General features: G+C 40.5%; 1 protein-coding gene across 1 annotated transcript; it reads right to left on the bottom strand.

Annotated features, from left to right (window-relative positions):
• Positions 1 to 452: 452 nt before the first annotated feature.
• On the bottom strand, positions 453 to 21,018 carry LOC124142435 (tetraspanin-8-like). Its single transcript, XM_046510900.2, has 8 exons — positions 20,970 to 21,018; positions 7,820 to 7,896; positions 6,934 to 7,140; positions 5,584 to 5,658; positions 5,128 to 5,238; positions 1,789 to 1,983; positions 1,393 to 1,476; positions 453 to 930 (listed from the first exon to the last, which is right to left on the bottom strand). The coding sequence occupies exons 2-8, from the start codon at positions 7,883 to 7,885 to the stop codon at positions 871 to 873; spliced, it is 798 nt and encodes a 265-aa protein (XP_046366856.2). The 5' UTR covers positions 7,886 to 7,896; positions 20,970 to 21,018; the 3' UTR covers positions 453 to 870.
• Between the last annotated feature and the right edge of the window lie 3,457 nt (positions 21,019 to 24,475).

The following is a 24,475-nucleotide window of genomic DNA, read 5'->3' as shown; positions in this document are numbered from 1 at the left end:
ACAGGCTTCTTCTATGTCCAGAAGTCAACATTTCATAATTCGGCCTTGGTTGTTTTCAATCTTCCTTCTTGAGACTACATGGTCAAACAGAATATTCACTTTGACTTGGTCAGTCCATACAGCAACCAATTCACTCGATCCGCCCAGCAACCACAATTCTATCCATCCATCAACCAGGTAGTTTTGTCTGTTCAGCAACAAGTTAACTCCGGTCACAGGACCACGAGTTCCGTTGGTTCATCGTGCATCAACATATCTCTATCCATACAGTCAGCACAAATAGTGAGTGAGTTGGGTTTAACGCCGTTTTTAACATTATTCCAGTTATATCACGGGGTGTCAGCTTCATGTGGGAGGAAAGCCCGAGGTGATGCAGATCCCAGATGTTTACCACTTCGGTGAAACCCACGAGCACGGGTATGGTGCTGTCAAACCTAGAAACATAATCGGGGCGAACCGGGATTACACCCACAATCATAGGTTTCTGGCGTACCCAAGGGACGCAACTCTGCACAGCAAATCGCGGCGCCTTAGACGACTGGGCCACCCGTGCCCCCTCAGCACAAATAGAATTTGGGTGGCTGTTTTTGTATGGAAACCGAAACGTATATATAAGTTGAGTGTTTTCTTGCAATGAAGGAAGAACCGCGTATCTTTCAACACATTACTAGACGTAATTGTAAACCTATACATCTAAAAATATCTTCTGAAATAGTTTTTGGTCGATAATTATTATATAGTTAAGCAGATTGATCCAAACAGGAAACCGTCTATAGCGAAGAGTCGGTGTTTTAACTAATTACACAATACGTTGAAGGCAAATATATTTTGATGATATCAACAGGAACTAGATGGGTACGCATGTATCCCTCAGACCTTGTCATCCCGTATTGTCCGGATCAGGAAGCACGCGAATACGATCCCCAGGATCTGCAATGTGAAAATAGCATTTCAGTTCTTGACTGGAAACAGATATCATAATTTTGAATTTTCAAAAGGCTACATACGATAGTCTCTTAAACGAGTTCTATGAAATAAAATGATTATATTTCCGTTGTTTACAACACTTTTTACGAACCTTTAACATGCTGTGTTGACCTCTAACTAACAAATTAAAGAACGACCGTCGTGTATATGTATATCCCTTTGTGGTACACTGTTTATTTTATTTGTATGTATAACACTTTGTTGTATATGGGCTAGAGGCCTTTTGTACAACAAACATCCTTTGACTTTGATACACCAAGAACAAAGTCGTACTGACCTCTTACACAGAATGGACGAAGTTGTACTGACCTCTTACACAGAAGGAACAAACCTGTACTGACTTCTAAGACAATAAGAATAGAGCTCTACTAACCTCTGTCCCAATAAGAATAGGGCTGTACTAACCTCTAAAGCCACAATTATAAAAGCGATGATAATGATGTACATGGCTTGCGTCAGTAAGTGATCTCGAATCGTGTCGTAACAAGGCTGAAATGGAACACAGCGATGATTATCAGTTGCAGAGAAGTGAGTTCAGTGTTCGTTAACAATAGTCACCGAGCTACAGTCAGTACTTGTAAAGAAGTTATTGTTATTATAATAGACGAGAAAATACATTGCGTTTCTGTATACTGATAACGTCAAGACCCTAAACACGAACTGCTTTGTTTATAGTGATGAGCATGGACCAAGCATTTTCTGGGACTATATATTTTTGTCGGCCCTCTTATGCAACATTTGGGTCAGCGTATTTGAGTATGATATCGACCGGGAATGTTGCCCCGTCCCAGGAGAGCCTACCCTTGCAATATTAGAGTTCTTATAGGTTGGCGCGGTGGTGCAGGTGAGATCGTTCACGACGAACACGTTGATAGCGTAGAACTTCTGCTTGTCCAGCTTGCAGCAGGCAATGGGGATGATTCTCGAGACGCGCTCGGTCCACTTCTCAGCCATGATTTTAAAATCGCTGTAGTTGCTTATTCCACAACAGTCAAACTGAATAAAAGACAAGAATATTGACATGTGCTCATTGCAGCTGAACTTAGTGATAAGGTGGTCTCATAGCTGATTTTTGTTTGCTTTTTTACACAGCAACGCAAGTCCAGCTGTATGACGGCAGGTGTAAATAAACGAGTCTAGCCTTACAGAGAAGTGGTAGATTATCATCACTCTCGTCCCACGTTGATGGGATCCCATGATACGCTGACGACCCGGGACTGACCGCCCGATCCACTGAAGCTGTATACGTCTCTGTATACGACGGCTATACGTATGGTTCCTAACAACGTCCATATACTAGAGCGTCCGCCCGGAGAACGCAATGTCGGGGGTTCAATCCCCGGCCGCGTTTTACCCCAAAAACTCGAAACGATGGTACTTGTTGGCGCTCGGCATTCAGGGGCTAAAACGAGGACTGGTCGGCTCGAATCAGCACATTGTGTCTGAGCGTGGTTTTCATGTTAAACTACGGCATGGTACCTCAGTGGACTAGCACTGTAAAATCGGCATGTGTACACACACATGCGCACACGCACACGCACATGCGTACGCACGCACGCATGCGCGCGCGCGTGCATGTACGTCGCTGTATAAGTGCAGTAATCTTGAAAGCGACTTCAAACCACATTTCACCTGGTTCTACCCCATCCGTCAGACAGCTCATGTGTTAGACACCCCGTTGTTAGACAATTTACTAAAAACGAAAAGTGGGTTAACTTGTTCCTGTATTGGGCTAGTCCAATCTGGGTAGGTTTATTAGAACTTCTACTAATTAGGATTACTGACCGGTGAAAAGCGTTTAAAGTAACGTAGTTAACTATAGGGTCTCTCAGAAAAGGAATTACAGACGTTGTACACTTGTATCTGATGAGTTATAAGACTCAAAATAAAAAGTATTTGATATTCAACAGTAGATGTTTAGTGTTGATATGACCCTTCTGATGTTTGTTTATTTGAATTGATAGAGCTGTAATTGATTTGATATGTGTATATATGGCATAATAGTAGTGCTGATATTGGTTGAATATTGTTCATATGATTCATGTCTTCAGTTGCTGGTGCTGTAAATAAACATGTGACTGTTTGTGGTGTTCTTTCTTACAGATGGGAGGACACCTTTTACCACACCTCACATTATACTAACTGCTATGTAAAAGTAATATAAATAATCACAAAACCGCGTTGGTTTTCGTCATCCATTATCATTGTCTGTTAGCCGCCTCCGTGATCTTGTGGTAGAGCGTCCGCCCGGAGAACGGAAGGTCCGGGGTTTGATCCCCGGCCGCGTCATACCAAAAGACGTTAAAAGATGGTACTTGTTGTTACCCTGTCTGGCGCTCGACATTAAGGGGCTAAAACAAGGACTGGTCGGCTCGGAGTCAGTATACTGTGTCTGAGTGGGGTATTCATGTTAAACTGCGGCATGGTATCTCAGTGAGCTAGCACTATAAATCGGCATCAGTCCGGACTAGTACAAGCAGCCACACACACACACGTGCATGCACGTCGCTATATAAGTGCAATAATCTTGGACGCGACGTTAAACCCAATCACCTCATCACCTCATTGTCTGTTACATTTAACTGCGGTTGGAATCCCATTTACAGAATACAATGTAAGTACAGATAGCCTCAAGACAATTAAATGTACATTTTGCAAGTACAGGCATATGTCGTTCCGCATCAACTGAATCATGAATATTTTGCAGTGAAGATTTGGCACACAATTTCATATTTCATATACAGAAATATTTCATGATCCTTAAATTGTTTTCTGCAAGCATGCAAAGCGTCCGTGTGTATTCGTAATTATTTTAGTAGGACATTATCGATAATATACGATGAAATAAGAGGTGATGATACTGGTATGAATTCGAACATATAGCCAAATAGTAAAGGTCACTAGTGATAGAAGAGCTCGATGTTAATATGTACCATATACGTGACAGTGAGGGATCGCCTCAGCGTTATTACAATACAGGGAAGACATAAGTGATGTTTTTCTCGGGTTACGATATCAAGCATTCGGCTCACCCCAATTCCACTTGTCATCTCGGCGTGCACTAGGAGGAATCCATGTTGGATCATCTAGCTTTTCTCTCTCTCTCTCACATGACACGACGTACCATTCATTATAAGCGTCGCGGTACGCGGTGGGATATGGAAAGATACTGTAACAAATTATGGACTGAGGGATATCCTAACTTCACTCCTGACCTAAGAGGTTTTTGGATATTGGAAAAAAAACCGATCGGAACCGAGTGAATATCAAGTTGACGGATCGTCTCCTATACATATCAGTTACGTCACTTTGAATGTCTAAACTCCAAACATGGCTGGTAAAACCATGTAGTGTGAGGACTCCACATTCTGCATACTGAAGTAAGTGCATGGGTTTCCACTTTAATGCAATTTCACCAGCTCAGGAATGAATGCAATTTAATCTTCTCAAGTCGAATTTTATTACGTCGTTTAAGACGATGCAACTTTATTTTTCCAAGCAGACCTTTCTCAACGCTACAGTTTACTCTCGGTACTTCGCCTTTCTCGAACTATCCGGATACATTCGTTGGTTCACACGACTTTGAGTTATCGACGTTTGAAAGTATCAGCCTGCAAGAGAGTTAGGCTGTTACGTTGACAAAGACGGTCCAGCAGAACTTACTGGATTTATGCAAGCAACCACCGTTATGGTAGGACGGTGTTCCACTCATGGTTGATACTGCCCCATCCCTATGACTCATTTCATAGTGAATGCGCTTTGGTGTGGCTATAACGAGGGATCCTTGCGGGCAAAGGTATTGGTGTATTATTGTTTCTGAGATTCTGACACTCAGTTATAATATGTGAACAGGATAATGAATGTGGTAATGTATTTCTTCAGAGAAATACAATGGAACTGTCTTCCGTCTTCACCGTAAGATTCGGACGAAAGCCATTGTATTTTACTGCATGCATGAAATGCCACGTTAATGTAAAATCCGGGTTATCATTTTTGAGAAGACTATTTCAGGCCGACGTATGTCATCGCGTTTAGGACCACTTTCCGTACCACACGCATTGACTGTCACATTAATTGTTTTAACCTGGGTATTAAGTTGGTTGGATAATTGTCGGCCATTTTTCAAGTTTGTGACCTTACCTCGATCATCGCGAAATCAAGCGACTTCCCAAACTGTAAATTGGTATCCCCCCGGCCGTCGTACTGAGTTTTGACCTGCTCCAATAGCCAGCCCTTCACTTCCTTATCCGCCTGCAACACAAGCTACCTACAATCAATGCATGAAATATCGCAGACATCGTGTGTAAACCGTTCATTCATCGGACTCTCATGATCAGCCTGCAAGCCAGCCTCAAACAATATGTAATCTCCTTTCTATAACCCTCTTGGGAAGTAATGGCTTAGTCTTCTGAAGTGACACAATGTGATGTGAAGAGTAGCGTCTCATAGACCTATCAGGATGCTATGATAGGTGGTGCCAATCCCAGGATCTTTTTCAGCACCATATCCGTGTTTAAAATGCCGTTATTAAGTCCCACTCACTCAGTCATCCACCCAAACCCTCCAACAGATAAAACGCGACATGAGACCATGTACCTGTGTTCTGAAGTTAGCGGCCAGAGCTCCCGCTGCAATTTGCACAATCAAGATGAGAGACAGCAGACCGATATACTGAAAGACAACAGACGGTGTTAAAACTACACAATATTAAAACGAAAACATGATATCCTAAATGTAACATAGACCATAAACGCTACGTAACGTCAAAACAAATTGTTCTTTATGTCTAAAAATATGAATATATATATTAATGTCTTGATTTCTATAAATGATAGTTATCGCTATTTGACTACTTTGATGCTTTGAAGTACGGTGTATCTTGATCCAATAACAAAAGGATCTTGAAATCTTATATATTAAAAGAAATCTCATCATTATTTCTTTTTTAGAATTTGAAATTTGGATAGAGAATCTCATCCGAGTGTCTTTTGATATCAAATATATCAACATGAGTTGATAAAAGTGGAAAAACTCCGAGGCTTGCCGAATTTTTTCCTCTTTTATCAAAGAGCGTTGATATATTTGATATAAAAAAAAACAAGGGTGAGATTCTATTTATCATCCAACATCATTCTTCCAACTTTTTCAGTTTGTAGACAGTAATAAGCAGTGTCTTAAGTGTAAAAAAGTACTGCTAACAGCTTCAGTAGCAGAGCCATTAGTGATGTCATTTGATTGTTACGTCATGGTAACCAATGACGTCACAATGTTCTGCAAAACGTGATGCAATTAAATTGCAGTGACATCTACAATGTAGATATCGATTGATCTCGCCCAAGCGATATCTCCTGTGGGAGCAAGTTTAGGATGATAAATTACACTGTCCACTCACTATTGCATAGATATACATAGTTTTGTGGGGTGGCCAATTGGTTCTCATTTTCGCTTCTCGTGCCCCAAGAACTGAATATATCACTGAGCAATTTGTATCGACTATAATAAATGTTATATTTGGGATAACACTTTCTTAGTAAAGTACAGATTCTCGTATTTTTTTTATTCGAACCCACACTTGCCAGAGTGAGGCACCTAATCGCCAGCACACAATTTAGGCATTGTGTATTCATAGCTTTCGGCCATGGGAGCCGTGCCAATTTACACTTGTCAGAGGGGTACTCAAAGTACGTGATCTAGACTACCAGTTGTCGGACTTTCATTTTGTGGAAGCTTGGTGGCTCAGTGGGTTAGATCGCTGACTTTGTGTGCTGGCGATTAGGTGCCTCACTCTGGCAAGTGTGGGTTCGAATCCCGGACGGGACTCAACCCCAAAAAGTACGAGAATCTGTACTTTACTAAGAAAGTGTTATCCCAAATATAACATTTATTACATTTGACCACTTTCTAAATGGCATTGTTTATTCATTGTATCGACTAGTACGGACTTACCACTCCAAGAAGGCACTTGCTCTCCCTGCACGCCCCACAGCAACCAAAGATGGCGAACAGAACTATGATGCTGCTCCCGACTAGTATAGCATAAGCTCCACTCGTCATCACCCCTGTTCCACCAGAGTCTATGTTTGCAAAATTGTTCAGCAACGGCTTGTCAACAAGGATCAGAATACCAATCACAACGCCTGCCATACCAGTCACCTGAAACCATGCACAGTTCCTGTTGAGAGACTTCCAACATCATAGCCCATGGGGAACACCTGATCTGTTCTTTTAATTGACATACAGTAAAGTACGGTTATAACGAACTCAAAGGGACTACTAATTTTAGTTCGTTATAACCGTAGTTCGTTATAAGCATATATACAGCATAATACAGCTAATTATCGGGACCAAAAAAGTAGTTCGTTATATCCGTCAGTTCGTTATAAGCGTGTTCGTTATAACCGTAGTTTACTGTACTGACCATAATGAGACTGAATTCAATTTCACACGTCCAGGTAAAGTAACATTTGACATATTTTCTCATAAACGAACACAGTAGATACTTCACTCATCATCCAAACATCAATGAATTTTGGTCCCTCTTCTTAATCCAAAAAGTTATTATACTTAAAAATCTTACTAAATTTGTGCAATTGTATTTTCAAACAATTTAACTAATCTAGGTAACTTCAATGTCTCTGTATTTCTGTAACCAGTCTACCCAATGTCTACTCCTCCGCAATCCTGTGTGAAAATTTCAGGGAATAAGGATATTCCCTGATCATACATATTTCCTGTCACATATACACTTGTATTATACGTATTGTAACTCTCGTATGCTTCCGGCAAGAGTGTAAAGAAAGTAATGTTCTGTTATGAAATGTTATATACTCACCAGAAACAGAAAGTTGAAGAAAATGAGCGTGTACTTGGCACATGTTGGCCACGTCCCCTTCACCATTGTGTCTGTGTCTGTGGAAAGACAAACACAATCAGCAAAATAAACAAGGAATATATACAGTGACATCCCGTAAATCCAGATGGTACCGTTTCTAGTTAGCTGCGGTAACGGTATCACCTCCGTCGTTCATCGTTTCTTATCAGCTAGGTCGATCGGGTAGCCTAGTGGTTAAAGCGTTCGCTCGTCACACCGAAGACCCGGGTTCGAATCCCGACATGGGTACAATGTGTGAAGCCCATATTGCTGGAATATTGCTAAAAGCGGCGTAAAACCAAACTCACTCACCAACTTCTTATCAGCTATTCTCTAAGTCAATGCTCATGGCTACGGATAGACCCATTAGAAAAGGGTGCTGGTGTGCGCTTAGCATTACAGCTCAACATATCCGTTTGGACACAAATCAAAAACAATAATGCCTATATACCAATCTCTTGTGTAATCGCTAACCTCCAAATGCATGTACTTAAAGACAGGCATCGAGAGTACATTTTGAACAATGATATCGATCGGAAACAAAATCCAGGGGTACATTTTTAGGAAAATAAGATGTCCCCACAAAACAGCATCATGTTTCTGTTTCAATCTGACCCATAATCACTATTTAAAGTCCACTTTTAGGATATTTTACATAAACAATAAACTTAACCTTTACCAGAGATATGGAACTTGATTTTAGCACATCACTGTAAACATTATCAGTGAACGTTGACCAAATAGATTTCTGTGTAAATTTCGTATTTATTGATTCGAATAGGAGGACGTACAGGCGAAGACGAAGGGTCACGATTGATCATTGATGTCTTGTCAACGGTATCCCGTCTTACGTGCACACAGTCTATATGTTCCGCCCCAGTCGTGACGTTGTAACAAGTTATAAAGGCCGCCTGTGACAACGGTTCATACAGCAGGGAGAGGGGACGTCTATAGAAGGAACACAAGATACTCCTGTGTAGTCAAATCAAATACTAGGAGCGAGCGGGCGGGCGGGCGAGTGAGTGAGTGAGTGAGTGAGTGAGTGAGTGAGTGAGTGAGTTTAACGCCGCTTTGAACAGTATTCCAGTTATATCACGGCTTAATGTGAGAGGAAAGCCCGAATTGATGCACATCTCAGTTGTTTATCAGGTGGAAGAAACCCACGAGCACGGGTATGGTACTAACACACCAACTCATAATCGTGGCGAACGGCGATTGGAACCCACAATTATACGTTTCGAAACATGGGTGATTCATAGGCGAATTACGGCACCTTGGCTGACGAGGCCACCTGTGTCCCTGAATATACACGGAGTAAGCAGTGAATATATTTATACCATTTATAACCACTTGGGTGAAACGTTATTGAACTTAAGCAGGGTAGCATCACATTGCCGCATATACCCATGTGGCAATAAATGGATACAACAACACATCAGAAATTATACATAGATACGAGTTCTATTATCACCTCTATTCAGAACGACAAGCGTTGAGGATTTTAAAATGGTAAGACATTTTTTTCAAATACAATCGTATATAATGTGTAGGCATAAAAGGAATAACATGTGTTTTTCTACAGCTTGAAGTTCAAATTCAAATTCACCATACAATATCTGCATGAATGTAATTATAATGGCAACGTAAGGTGTACGTGAAAATATGCACATTTGAACGAAGGGCGTGGTTTAGTGAACAATGAAATAGAGGGGTTGGTGTTTTCGTTGGCAATGGTTTAACGGCGTCGTATTCTTCATCCATTATGAGTTAAGTGTGTATTCCCTTTTGGTGACATATTGACGCCTTGACGGCACACCCTTTCTCAAAACACAACAAAGGTATTATTGCTTCACGATGAACAAGTCATCTCACCAAGAAGTAGGACGTTTGCCATGTCGCAAACCACGATCAATTGGTGGGTTTTCTTTCTATTTATGTGAAATGTTTTTCTTCAAGATATTAAATTTGACATGGAATGTGAAAGATATTAATAGAGAGGATTGAAACAAGCTACATGAATATGCTACTCGGCATGTGGACCTGATGGACACCCGCACAGTCACAGCTAGGCTCACTACATGGGGAATCACGCCTGACATCGTCAAGTCATCCGAGCATAGCTGCAGTCAACTCCCTCTAGTCTGACCCCGATAGTGCGGACATCCCACATACCGAATGATTACTACTAGGAACGTCTTCATATTTACAATGTGTTATACTTTTGTTTATTCACAAAAAAGTGTTAGGCCGTAGGCCTATTACACATAACTATTTACAGAGAGAGGGAGAAATAAGAATTACCACTATTTTACATATATATCCATATCCATACACATTCATATACATACACATGCATATATACAAATAAAAATTTAGACTGTATGCAATCAACGAAGTCGAAAAGCTTTGTAAACGTAGACTGCTAGATTTCGTATGATTTTAAAGTTATTGGATGACATAAGAGCATTAAATTTATTTTTTATTTTTTATACAATGTGTTATAACACCGTACCCATCAGTGCGGACATTTGTTAACCCGGACTATTGTATTGTACACAGTGGCCTACATATTAACAGGGTGACACTGTGTAATTAAGGGGGGCACGGGTGGCCCAGTCGTCTAAGGCGCCGCGATTCGCTGTGCAGAGTTGCGTCCTTGGGCACGCCAGAAACCTATGATTGTGGGTTCGAATCCCGGTTCGCCCCGATTATGTTTCTAGGTTTGTCAGCACCATACCCGTGCTCGTGGGTTTCACCGAAGTGGTAAACGTCTGAGACCTGCATCACTTCGGGCTTTCCTCCCACATTAAGCTGACACGCCGCGATATAACTGGAATAATGTTAAAAGCGGCGTTAAACCCAACTCACTCACTCACTGTGTAATTAAAAACTTTGTGAATATAGCTCCAGTTACACCTGTCACTTCTTGCACAGATGAACGTCAATGACGTTAATGTACCTCTACTGTAAAAACAGACATATTGTTACTCTATGACTAGGAGGATTTTTGCTTTCTTACAGAAATGCTTCATGTCAGGCGGATGTTTCGATCTCACTACCAACCGAGATAGAATCCCTTTTTTTAGCAAATCATTTTTTTTAAATTGAGTGAGAGTAAGATTTTACTCCGCTGTTAGCATTATTCTAGCAGTATTACGGTTAAGGACCCTAAGGATTGGCCGCACCAGTGTAGGGAATCGAACCCGGGACTTCAGCGTGACGAACCAATATTCCTACCTCGAAACTATCCACCACAATTGATTGACGTCCACTCCGGTTACATATCATAGGTAATAATTTGCTGTGGTGAGATACTTGACTGTAACGTGAATCAGGAAGGACGTTCGATGGAGAAGCGTTAAGACTGAAGTCTATTTGATTTGAAACGATGTGGTGCAACAACATCAGTACTTAATGACACATGCGTACACGATGCCTCTGTTATTAGAATGTCAAGACCACGCCCCAGCCCGGGCTAGGTTAAAACAAGAATTGCAGTTAGATCCGCTATCTGTCATAGATCTCCTGAAGCCAAGAGATGCAATAGCGAAGGCCAAACTAACTCTATTTCTGAGAGATGGACAGCTACTCGAACGTATATAAACAGAGCAGCCAAGGATAAAATGAAATCCTATCAATATAAGAAAATAGAAATCATATCAATACAAAAACAGAAATTATGTGAATACCAAACTCACAATAGATATGTGTACCCTACTCACACACAGGAGTCCCAAAGAGGGACAGGTCAGCCGAAATTGCTTAGGCCGAAGGCGACCTCTTAAACACTTAATGCAACAACAACGATGCCTAGAGCAACATCTTTACAGCTATCACTTACTGCAGGTGTAATGTCTGAATACTGAGTTTTCGACTGTGGCGTTATTGTTTATGTAAACCAGAACATAATAGGTAAATTGAACATAAAAAAATAAAAATAATTAAAATGGAGCCCAGAACAATGCTTAATTTCAGGTCTGAATTTCTTTAAATTCAGGCGATCTACACTCCCAAATTTAAAATCGGTAGTAGGAGGGTAATACAGGTAATCACTGTAGTAGCAGCAGCAGCAGCCGTAGTAGGAGTGGCAGCAGTAGTAGTGGTAGTGGTGGAGGAAGTAGTGGTAGTGATTTTAATAGCAGTTGTAGTAGTGACATTAGTAACGGCGGTAGACAAGGGCGAAACTACTTTTGTAGCAGAAAAGCACTTGCTGACACCTAAGAAAAAAGAATAATTGTCTTACACCTAAAAAAGCGGAATTTTGTTTTATAAGTGAACCTCAATTTACCATCTATGCAGTAAATTATTAATTCAAACTCTACATGGTCGAATGTGATATTTATTGTCTAACTTGAAAATTCGGAATCTAAACGCACTTTAGGATTTTGTGGGAGATGGTTTGCTTACACTTAATATTAACCTAGTTGCCCCCAAGGTAGAAGTTACTGTAGTATTAATACTGGTGGTAGTATTGGTAGTGTCTTTGTTGTTTAACGCCGCACTAAGCAATATTCCAGCTATGTGGCGGAGGTCTGTAAATAATCAAACAAGTGAGTGACAATATAAGCATTGATCTACGCAAATGGTAGATAAACAAGTCAGCGAGCCTGTCCATGCAATCCCGTTAATTTCCTCTTACGATTGGTTGCTGAAGATCAGTTTTAACCCGGTCTCTCCAGGGTTCGAAGAAATAAATTTGTGTAAGGTCAATATTCACAGTTAGCAATGACATTTATATTGAGTTCATGCCTTCATCTTTAATGACAGTCAAGTTTGAAAAACAGATTTCAGCTATGCCTTTCTTTTTTTGTGTGTCCAGTATAGTAGTAGTTGGATGCAGCATATAAAACAATACCTGTCTATTCCAATAGACATAGGTTACAACTAGTTTCTGCTCAGTTTTAAATCAAATCAATATTTTTGTTTTACAGTTTCAGTTACACTGTTTTGCTTGAGGAAAAAAATAATAAGAAGCGGACTGGAGCCCAAAATATCACACCTTTAATTTGTGTCGCATGATAATTACTGAAATTAACGCGAGCTTGAATTAAATGCGAATGTGGTCTTTGCTCGCATTACTTACTTACTTACTTACTTACTTACTTACTTACTTACTTACTTACTTACTTACTTACTTACTTACTTACTTACTTACTTACTTACTTACTTACTTACTTACTTACTTACTTACTTACTTACTTACTTACTTATATTGGAGATTTAACGTGCGCTTTCCGACTGCAAGCGTATGTCGCACACGGGCCCGGCCAGGCCATTTAATGTGTTTCCGATAAGGGGAAAAGTGAGTTTGTGCAACCCAGGAGGGGGGACTTTAGGGGTTGCTTATATAGTAATTTTGAAATTTTGAGATTTTGGAATGAATGCCAAGAGTGGGTGGAGGACGAACTAAGGGAGCTGTGTGTGTTGGGTGGTTGTTAGATAAGGTAGTTCTGGTTTTAATATTTTATTTGGGGTTTAAATGCGACTAATTAGTCCTGTTTTAATTAGGTATATGCCTAAGGCTTTGAATTTTTCTAATTTATTTTGTGGATTTAGGATTGATTCTAGTGTAAGTGCGGTTTTAAGATTTAGGGTGGTCTGTAGTGTTGTTCGGTGTGTTTGGTAGTGTGTGCAGTGAATGAGAACGTGTTCTGGTGTGTCTTGTTGTTTGCAATGTGGGCAGTTTCCTGTTGTGTGTAGATTAGCTATTTTACGGTGATTATTTAGTTTGGTGTGGCCGGTTTGTAGTTTAGTAATTATTCTGTCGATTTTTTTTTGGATGGGTGTAATATTTTTTAGGTGTATTTTTTAGTACTTTCCTGATTTGGCTATTTGAGTTTTGGTATATATTTTGCCATTTTTTGTTGATTTTTTGTTTAGTGACACTTTTGATTTCTGATTTTGAGCTGGGTAAGTTTAAGCTTATTTCTGGGAGTTTAAGGGATAATTTTGCTGCTTTATCTGCGTTTTCATTTCCAAAGATTCCTACGTGGGCGGGGATCCAAATGAACTCTATTTGTTTACCTGCCTTAGTTAAGTTGTTTGAGCTTTTGAGTATTTGATTTATTAGTTTGGGGCGGTTTTTAGTGTTTTTATTTTTGAGGGCTTGTAGTCCACTGTAGTCTCAGCCAGTGTGTTTGGAGATCGGATCTGAGGATGGGTCTGTGTATATGTGACACCAATTCGGCCTTTTTTTGTGTATGTATGCTAGTGTGGTGGTTTTAGCGATGTTAGGATCGGTCTGTTTATTTAGTGAATCGGCTAGTGTTGTGTCTATTTTTGGTATTTTAAGTTTTGGAGTGAAGATATTGGATGATTTATTGTTTTGTTTAAGATTATTTATTTTGTGTTCATTTAGGTAATTGGTTATTCTTTGGGAAATTGGAGTAAGTAGTGGATTTTTCCGGGCTAGGGCTTGGTTTCTACGGCTTATACTGTTTTTTATTAAGTTTTCGATTGGAGGGTTTGATTGGGACGCGGCCCAGAAGTTTAGGGTAATTATATATATATAAGTTATTCCCTACGTAGTTTAAGTGGCAATTTCTCCTGTTAAGGCCTGGAGTGAGGTGGAGGAGGTGCCATGTTTAGTTCGTGTGATTAGTTTTAGGGCCTGATACTGGATTGAGTGTAGTTTTTTAATGAGAGAGTTGTTTAAGGTGTAGTAAATGGCACTGCCATAGTCTAGTTTGGATCTAATTAGTGATATATAGAGTGAGAGGTGGGTGTTTTTAGAGGCCCCCCCAGTTGGAGCCGGTTAGGCATCTAAACGTGTTTAGGTCTTTGCTGCATCTGGTTACTAGGTTTTTAATGTGAGCATCCCAGGTGAGATGTTCATCGAAGATTAATCCTAAGAATTTGGTTTGTTTTTGAAATTTGATTGGTTTGTTGTTCAGTTGGAGGTTTAGGGAGGCGGGTTGCATATGTTTGTGTTTAAATACTATTCCTGTGGTTTTTTCTGAGTTTAGGGAAAAGCCCCATTTGTCTGCCCATTTTTGTATTTTATTTAGAGATTTTTGTAGTAAGTTTTGGGCCATTTAATGCTTTAGTGCGGATCCAGAGGGCTCAATCATCCGCGAATTTTGATGTGTTTACTTTGGGGGGTAGTCCCTCGAATAGATCGTTAATCATAATATTGAAGAGTGTCGGGCTTAGGATGCTGCCCTGGGGAGTGCCATTCTGGGGGACATTGGTCCGATCTTTGCTCGCATTATTAAAAATTGCATTTATATCAACAATAAGATATTTTGTATAGCAGAAATACCAACTTAGACATACGCTGAAAACAAACAACTATGTATTCCACATCACTGTTTATTGCGCTGCACTTGTAACAAGTATACAAACACTGTCATTCAAACACTAATTACATCCTGTGAATTGTCACTGCTTGGGTCAAGACAAGAGTTCTACACGCATCACGGTGCCTTTGTTCTTTGCGAGGGCGGACACGAGCCGGCGCGCATGTATTGTTTTAGCGAAAGTACTCTACTCAGCTGAAAGGCGGTGCTATTTGGTGTGTGATTGGATAAATGTAAGGTTGGATTAAAGTGAGGATTCTCTTGTGGACCTGGTAGAGGATGTTTTCTTTAGACATAAATCCACTGATGCTTGAGAGCAGCAGGGTGTCGCATTCATATTGAGTCGCATTTTGGCTTGGGACCAGCGGTCGCATTCACGATTTACAGTATATGTATAATTTCTATTTTGTTTTCAGTAGGTGGGTGAATGAATATAGATTAACGCCGCTCCAGTTCTATTGCAGATACGTACGGCGCGACAATACTGTTTCAGATATTTGTCTTTATTTAGAACGCATGAGCGAGTGTATGACTATTCCATTTAGCAGGACTACCTACACTTATGTTATTTTTTACTTGTTTGTCTAATAATTTTTCAATAAATCTGCATGCTGAAAGTTAACACCCGATACAAACAAATACAGAAAACTGACTTTTTTACTTAAAGAGACACTGAGCTTCGCCATCAGTGAAGCAAATGTGATGCGTACATTTATGTATAAAGGCTAGCGAGACGTGTTGGTCGTGATGTTCTGTGTCACAATACTAACGATAGCGGTAGTTTCAGGTTGTCAGGCGATGATGTCTTAACTCGCCTACGTGATCAGATGTTGAGGCTCTATTCAACTTGCCCTGAATTATATAGGGGTCTCACAAAAGCACAATGTCAGGCTAACATTCGCTTTTGGTCCTTTGTATGGAGATAACAGTAGTCAGTTGGTGTTAACTGCACTGTGGGGCACTCCCGTCCCAGTGTGTTTATGGCCTATAACCTATCAGTGACACACTTTCATTTTATTGTGCGTTATGATGTCCCCTTACTGAATACCTTCGGTTAGACAATTTACTGGAACTCCGATGTGTGTTGTGTTATGGTGTTTTGTGTTGTCAGTGCTTTGTTGTATTGCTTAGCGCTATGTCAATGTTAGTTGTGAATTTGTTGTTATGATTTTTTCAGACGAGTGCAATTATTGTACACAACAGACGTGATATATTTCGCCTCCATATACAATGCTAATTGTTATTTATGCATTGTAGAAGCCCATAGAAGAGCAAACAATTCGTTCATCGTATAAAGTATTCGGGGTAACTTCTATGTACTCAGTCGAGGCATAAAAACCGTATTCATATATTCGTCTACATTTTTCAATATAACTACAGGTCTATTTGGGACAAACCGCGACATAAAATAAATTGAATACCCGCGCCCCATTTATGGGTTACATGAAAGCGCCCTCTTGATGTTTACGCTTTGTTTGCTCTGAGAGCGATTCAATAGATATCAATAGTATTATCATAACAGAATATACGTTAACTCTATGAGTGGTGAAATCAGCGGATGGGAACTGATACATTCATGTCGGTAAATAAGAAGTATTCCGTCCACACCCAGTTAACTGTTTGAACGTCCACATGGAGTTCAACAGGGTTGGTGGGTGCGGCCCTGTTTCTTTTGTCGCATTATGCGTCGGTGGCCTCTGATAGAAGAACGTGTAATACGACAGGACAGCTTATTGTGAGAGATAAAAATACATTAACGTTATATATATATAGACCAAATAACTAATCTAAATATGGGCTACATACACACGTCTGAGTGAACGCTTCTAAAGTACATTTGGCAGTTGTCAAGTCAATTCAGAGATACGTGATCCGTGGGTGTGGTGATTTCAATTATGCATATGGGTTTGTGTATAAGCAAGTAATATAGCTCATGCATATCCGAGGATACTGTCAAACAAAATATGCACGTTAAAACTATCATTGTAAATATAATATAGACACATTAAAATTATTTTCCAGTCAACCAGTCAAACATTATCTAATGTTATTACGGTGCACAGTGAAGGTGTTTAAAAGTTGTTCCACAACAACGCCAGTCATCATTGTAAATTTTGCAAAACATAAGGGATAAGGGACAGGTAATTTATAACAGGGGGGGGGGGGGGGGGGGGGGGGGGTCGTGTGAGGGAGGGTGGGGGATGGGGATGGGGATGGGGATGGGGATGGGGAGTGATATTGGTCTCAGGAGTCTAAAGGAGAGAATAGATTTCTCAAAATGGCATACCTAGATTTCAGGGTACGTAGGTGGCAGATATTTGTCGTGTATATGTATGTGTTCAGCTGGCGAAAACCAAGTTCCTTTATATATAAGGTCTCTTATTCAGGTGTGAGTTGCCCTCGTGGAGCGTGAAACTCACAAAACAGCAGCTATATAGGACTTCTTGCTTGCATTTGGCTTTCATATTACATCACTTGCATCCAACTAACACACGAACTGTAATCCCACTAACACCCGAACTGTAATCCCCCTAACACATGAGCTGTGAGGTGAGGCGAGGTGATATGTGGTTTAACGTCGTGTCCAAGATTGCTGCACTTATATAGCGACGTGCATGCACGTGTGTATGTGTGTGGCTGGTTGTACTTGTCCGGACTGATGCCGATTTATAGCGCTAGCCCACTGAGATACCATGCCGCAGTTTAACATGAATACTCCACTCAGACACAGTATACTGACTCCGAGCCGACCAGTCCTTGTCTCAGCCCCTTAATGCCGAGCGCCAGACAGGGTAACACCAAGTATCATCTTTTAACGTCTTTTGGTATGACGCGGACGGGGATCGAACCCCGGACCTTCCGCTCTCCGGGTGGACGCTCTACCACTAGACCACGGAGGCGGTCACATCAGCTGTAATCCCACTATCTCATAGGCTGTAATCCAAATAACAAACGATCTGCAATCCCACCAGCACATGGGATGTAATCCCACTAACACATAAACTGTAATCCCACAAACACATTGGGTGTAAACCCACTAACAGATGAGTTGTAATCCCACTAACACATGAGCTGTAATCCCACTAACACATGGGATGTAATCCCCTTAGCACATGAGCTGTAACACTACTAACATATGGGATGTAATCCCTTTAACACATGACCTGTAATCCAATTAACATAAGAGTTGTAATCCCACTAACACATGAGCTGTAATCCCACTAACACATGGGATGTAATCCCCTTAGCACATGAGCTGTAACACTACTAACATATGGGATGTAATCCCTTTAACACATGACCTGTAATCCAATTAACATAAGAGTTGTAATCCCACTAACACATGAGCTGTAATACCTACAACACATGAGCTGTAATCCCACTTACACATGAGCTGTAATCCCACTAACACATGAGCTGTAATCCCACTTACACATGAGCTGTAATACCTACAACACATGACCTGTAATCCCACTAACACATGGGATGTAATCCCACTAACACATGGGATGTAATCCCACTAATACATGAGATGTAATCCCACTAATACATGGGATGTAATCCCACTAACACATGAGCTGTAATCCCACTAACACATGGGATGTAATCCCACTAATACATGGGATGTAATCCCACTAATACATGGGATGTAACCCTACTAACACATGGGATGTAATCCCACTAACACATGAGCTGTAATCCAACTAATACATGGGATGTAATCCCACTAACACATGGGATGTAATCCCACTAATACATGGGATGTAATCCCACTAATACATGGGATGTAATCCCACTAATACATGGGATGTAACCCTACTAACACATGGGATGTAATCCTACTAACACATGAGCTGTAATCCCACTAACACATGAGGTGTAATCCCACTAACACATGAGCTGTAATCCCACTAACACATGAGCTGTAATACCTACAACACATGACCTGTAATCCCACTAACACATGGGATGTAATCCCACTAACACATGGGATGTAATCCCACTAATACATGGGATGTAATCCCACTATTACATGGGATGTAATCCCACTAATACATGGGATGTAATCCCACTAACACATGGGATGTAATCCCACTAATACATGGGATGTAATCCCACTAATACATGGGATGTAACCCTACTAACACATGGGATGTAATCCCACTAACACATGAGCTGTAATCCCACTAACACATGGGATGTAATCCCACTAACACATGGGATGTAATCCCACTAATACATGGGATGTAATCCCACTAATACATGGGATATAACCCTACTAACACATGGGATGTAATCCCACTAACACATGAGCTGTAATCCCACTATCACATGAGCTGTAATCCCACTAACACATGAGCTGTAATCCCATTAACACATGAGCAGTAATACCTACAACACATGACCTGTAATCCCACTAACACATGACCTGTAATCCCACTAACACATGGGATGTAATCCCACTAATACATGGGATGTAATCCCACTAATACATGGGATGTAACCCTACTAACACATGGGATGTAATCCCACTAACACATGAGCTGTAATCCCACTAACACATGGAATGTAATCCAACTAATACATGGAATGTAACCCCACTAACACATGGAATGTAACCCCACTAACACATGGGATGTAACCCCACTAACACATGAACTGTAACCCCACTAACACATTGAATGTAATCCCACTAATACATGGGATGTAATCCCACTAACACATGGAATGTAACCCCACTAATACATGGGATATAACCCAACTAACACATGGAATGTAATCCCACTAACACATGGAATGTAACCCCACTAACACATGGGATGTAACCTCACTAACACAAGGATTGTAATCCAACTAACACATGGAATGTAATCCCACTAACACATGGAATGTAACCCCACTAACACATGGGATGTAACCCCACTAACACATGGATTGTAATTCAACTAACACATGGAATGTAACCCCACTAACACATGGGATGTAACCCCACTAACACAAGGATTGTAATCCAACTAACACATGGAATGTAATCCCACTAACACATGGAATGTAACCCCACTAACACAAGGATTGTAATCCAACTAACACATGGAATGTAATCCCACTAACACATGGGATGTAACCCCACTAACACATGGGATGTAACCCCACTAACACATGGGATGTAACCCCACTAACACATGGATTGTAATCCAACTAACACATGGAATGTAATCCCACTGACACATGGATTGTAATCCAACTAACACATGGGATGTAACTCCACTAACACATGGATTGTAATCCAACTAACACATGGAATGTAATCCCACTTACACATGAACTGCAATCCCATCAACACATGATGCCACAACCTTAACCTAAAATATAAGCTACAATTTGCCTCCACATATAAAAGAAAGTAATTAATAATTACATTGTCATAATTTAGCAGACAACACGATTGGGGCGAATTTTTTAAATACAACATTCCCTCATTATCACATTTTAGAAGAATTATCTAAGTACAGCATTCCCTCATCAGCGAATTTCCCTTCCTTGAAACAACGTTCATGGTTTATGCAACTAACTCTTGTTGATGTGACGTTGTTGCTTTGCGTCATTAGACATGAATACGAAATACCAATATGTTCACTATACATTCTGAACATTAACACGCCAAGCTCATTCTATCAGAAACTAAACTCATGGCCGTGGAAAGACGTGATATGTTACAGGTTGTTTGTGAGAGACAAACGCTGTATAATAATACTTTCTGAATAACATATAACTGTGTCCGTAGAATGTATAAGATCAGTATTTCACCCTACCTGTGCGAGTATCCAATACTGCCTCCCTTGGGTTTGCTCAGCGAACGCAACATAATTATGGGCGGAGTCTCATTTCAACGGGTGAACCAGTCCCATAACAGGTACGCAGGGGTGCATTCGTTTTGGTGACACAGAATGACAGGTGTCAACTTCCCCACCAGTACAACTGTTGAAGTAGGGGTATCACTGCTACTTCACTTTCCATATATAGTTTGAAGGTAAGGGGGCATGCTAAATACTTCACTACCTGTATGTAGGATAAAGGAAGGGCCATGCTGAATACTTCACTACATGTATGTAGGATGAAGTAAGGGACATGCTGAATACTTCACTACCTGTATATAGGATGAAGGAAGGGCCATGCTGAATACTTCACTACCTGTATATAGAATGAAAGAAGGGCCATGCTGAATACTTCACTACCTGTATATAGAATGAAAGAAGGGACATGCTGCATACTTCACTACCTGTATATAGGATGAAAGAAGGGACATGCTGAATACTTCACTACCTGTATAAAAGATAAAGAAAGGGACATGCTGAATACTTCACTACCTGTATATAGGATGAAAGAAGGGACATGCTGCATACTTCACTACCTGTATAAAAGATAAAGAAAGGGACATGCTGAATACTTCACTACCTGTATATAGGATGAAGGAAGGGACATGCTGACTTCTTCACTACCGGTATATAGGATGAAGTAAGGGACATGCTGAATTCTTCACTACATGTATATAGGATGAAAGAAGGGACATGCTGAATACTTAACTACCTGTATGAAAGATGAAGAAAGGGACATGCTCAATACTTCACTACCTGTATATAGAATGAAGGAAGGGACATGCTGAATACTTCACTGCCTGTATAAAAGACCAAGGAAGGGACATGCTGAATACTTCACAACCTGTATATAGGATGAAGGAAGGGACATGCTGAATACTTCACTACCTGTATATAGGATGAAGGAAGGGACATGCTGAATACTTCACTACCTGTATAAAAGACGAAGGAAGGGACATGCTGAATACTTCACAACCTGTATAAAGGATGAAGAAAGGGACATGCTGAATACTTCACTACCTGTATATAGGATGAGTGAGTGAGTGAGTGAGTGAGTATGGTTTTACGCCGCTTTTAGCAATATTCCAGCAATATCACGGCGGGGGACACCAGAAATGGGCTTCGGCGTGACGAGCGAACGCTTTAACCACTAGGCTACCCGACCGCCCCGTATATAGGATGAAGGAAGGGACATGCTGAATACTTCACTACCTGTATATGTATCGATCACCAATATCTGTATTCATGACGAGAATAATTACGCTTGCTACAATACATATGATTGTATCAACTATATTTTACTTATTGAATATGAGGCTGTATACGGGCCTATCTATAATAATCATTTTCCATGACGCCATCTTTCCATCATCATCATCATCATCATCATCATCATTATGATCATCATCATCATCATTACAGAGGTCCGCATATTTGCTGTATTTATCTGAATCCTTTTAGTCACATTTCCATCAAATGTACAGAAAAGTCAAATATATACATTGCTGTTGTTATGTTACATCTGTATCATTATAAGTAGCAGTAGTATTAGTTGTAGCAGTTGTTATATTAGTGTCCCCCATCGTGATATTGCTGGACTATCGCTAAAAGCTGCATAAAACCATACTCACCCTCTGTTATATTTGTACGGATTAATGGCAAACTTGAGAAGCTCATTTAATGTCTGCGTAGAGTACATCAAGAGTTATGCCCCTTTATAGCTGAAGTCAGTGCGTGGGTTTCTTTCCATGAATAACCGAAAGAGAATGAAATGTCACTTTAAGATTGACACGTAAGTCGAAATGTAATCACAGTAACGAGAATACAGCTATTTCATATTCGTAAATGGTAGGGTGTAGGGTGTAGGTTGTAGGGTGTAGGGTGTAGGGTGAAGGGTGAAGGGTGTAGGGTGAAGGGTGTAGGGTGTAGGGTGTAGGGTGTAGTGTGAAGTGTGAAGGGTGTAGGGTGTAGGGTGAAGGGTGTAGGGTGTAGGGTGTAGGGCAATGTAAATTTTGTGGCAGACAATTTGTTCTTTTTTTCTCAACAGTATGAAAGCATAATTATTTTTTAAGCGTTTTGGGGACACTTTATTTCTTTCGATAAACAACTTCTGCTGATTGCAGGGTGACAGTGACAGGTGCGTGGGATGATTCCGTTCTTGTGGTGGCAGTAAATCAGTACAGTGGTGAAAGAGTTTTGATGACTGTATTACACATACATACGCAAAATCACCAAAATCTGAATCAGAGCCGCATCTTCAATTCAACACATGTGCAGTTAAACACCACAGCTATTCACAATTCCGTGCGAGACTGAAATAATCCAAGAAATAGTGAAGATGTGTTCAGCAATATCATTCCCCCGGTCAGTACACGTGCGACCACTGAATCGACATCTGAAGGTATCACATCGCCATCTGTGTCTAACAACACACCAACAATGTCTTCTTGTAGTGATGAAATACTGTTCTGCCCTCTATTCCCACATACCTATACCATGTCGACTTAAGGGGTGAATGTACACAACGGGATATATAAATCTCATGTTAACCAATTAGTGATTTGTCAAACAGTACGCAAATACACTTTTCCGTACACTTAGTAGACTTCATGTATTTACCAAATTCCTACCTTATGAAAACAATTATTCCACCTGATAATCCCCCGGTTTGAGATGCCAGGTTTCCTATAGAAAAGAGAGAAATAATGACACATAGATTCAAACTGTGAAGCTGCATCATTCATCTATGTTTCAGTGAGGCCAATGACATCAAAGGTTTTCAGGTAGTCAGTTGTATCAATGTCAACCGTATTTGAGGTTGATCCTGAAATATTCCAAAAAATATATATATTCAACAGCATTTGCCACCACAGTATTAAGTGTTGTTGGAGAATAAGATGGTGGTGCGTCGTAAAATCTTTAAGGCCCTGCATGGCCGTACCCATGTTGTACCCATCTCCATGTAGTCTTAGTATTTGGGGGTGCTCTATATATCACACTGGCGGGATGGCTCTGACCTCTTGATTGGTCGTCTGTTTCAGAGGAGTTCTATGTACTCTGTTGTCTGCGTGACATGTCCCGAGTCGCACGCCTTTCCTGTGGCCGTGGTGGGGTGTACTGGGTCTCACCCTCGACTATCAACAGTTATAGAATTGTGTCAAGAACTGTACAAAATTTCAAATGGGACTATTTGAAACATGACCAAGCTCAAAGACAAAGGTTCCTTTTTAGTTCATAATACTATGTTACTTCTACAACTTCTGCGATGATATGGATATAGTTATAATGATGATGGTAGTGTTGATGATAAAGAGGCAAAGGGGAAGATAATTATGCCATTGATAACAATACAACGCTCTTACAATAAACGCCTGAAGCGTTGCCTACTTCCCGTCGTATTCTTCCAACCCTTAGAGGGCCTCATTATCACGAGTTACCTCCCC

The sequence above is a fragment of the Haliotis rufescens genome, unplaced genomic scaffold, assembly GCF_023055435.1.
Source record: "Haliotis rufescens isolate VD_foot unplaced genomic scaffold, xgHalRufe1.0.p SCAF_1, whole genome shotgun sequence".
In the NCBI taxonomy this organism is placed as follows: domain Eukaryota; kingdom Metazoa; phylum Mollusca; class Gastropoda; order Lepetellida; family Haliotidae; genus Haliotis; species Haliotis rufescens.
This window is presented reverse-complemented; position numbering and strand designations above follow the sequence as displayed.

What these genes read in the sequence shown, in the direction of transcription:
- LOC124142435 (XM_046510900.2), bottom strand. Translation starts at nt 7,885, where the DNA reads ATGGTGAAGGGGACGTGGCCAACATGTGCCAAGTACACGCTCATTTTC. An exon ending in GCAAGTGCCTTCTTGGAGTG is followed by an intron (nt 5,659 to 6,933) that starts GTAAGTCCGTAC and finishes GTTGTCTTTCAG; the next exon opens with TATATCGGTCTGCTGTCTCT. An exon ending in CCGCTAACTTCAGAACACAG is followed by an intron (nt 5,239 to 5,583) that starts GTACATGGTCTC and finishes CTTGTGTTGCAG; the next exon opens with GCGGATAAGGAAGTGAAGGG.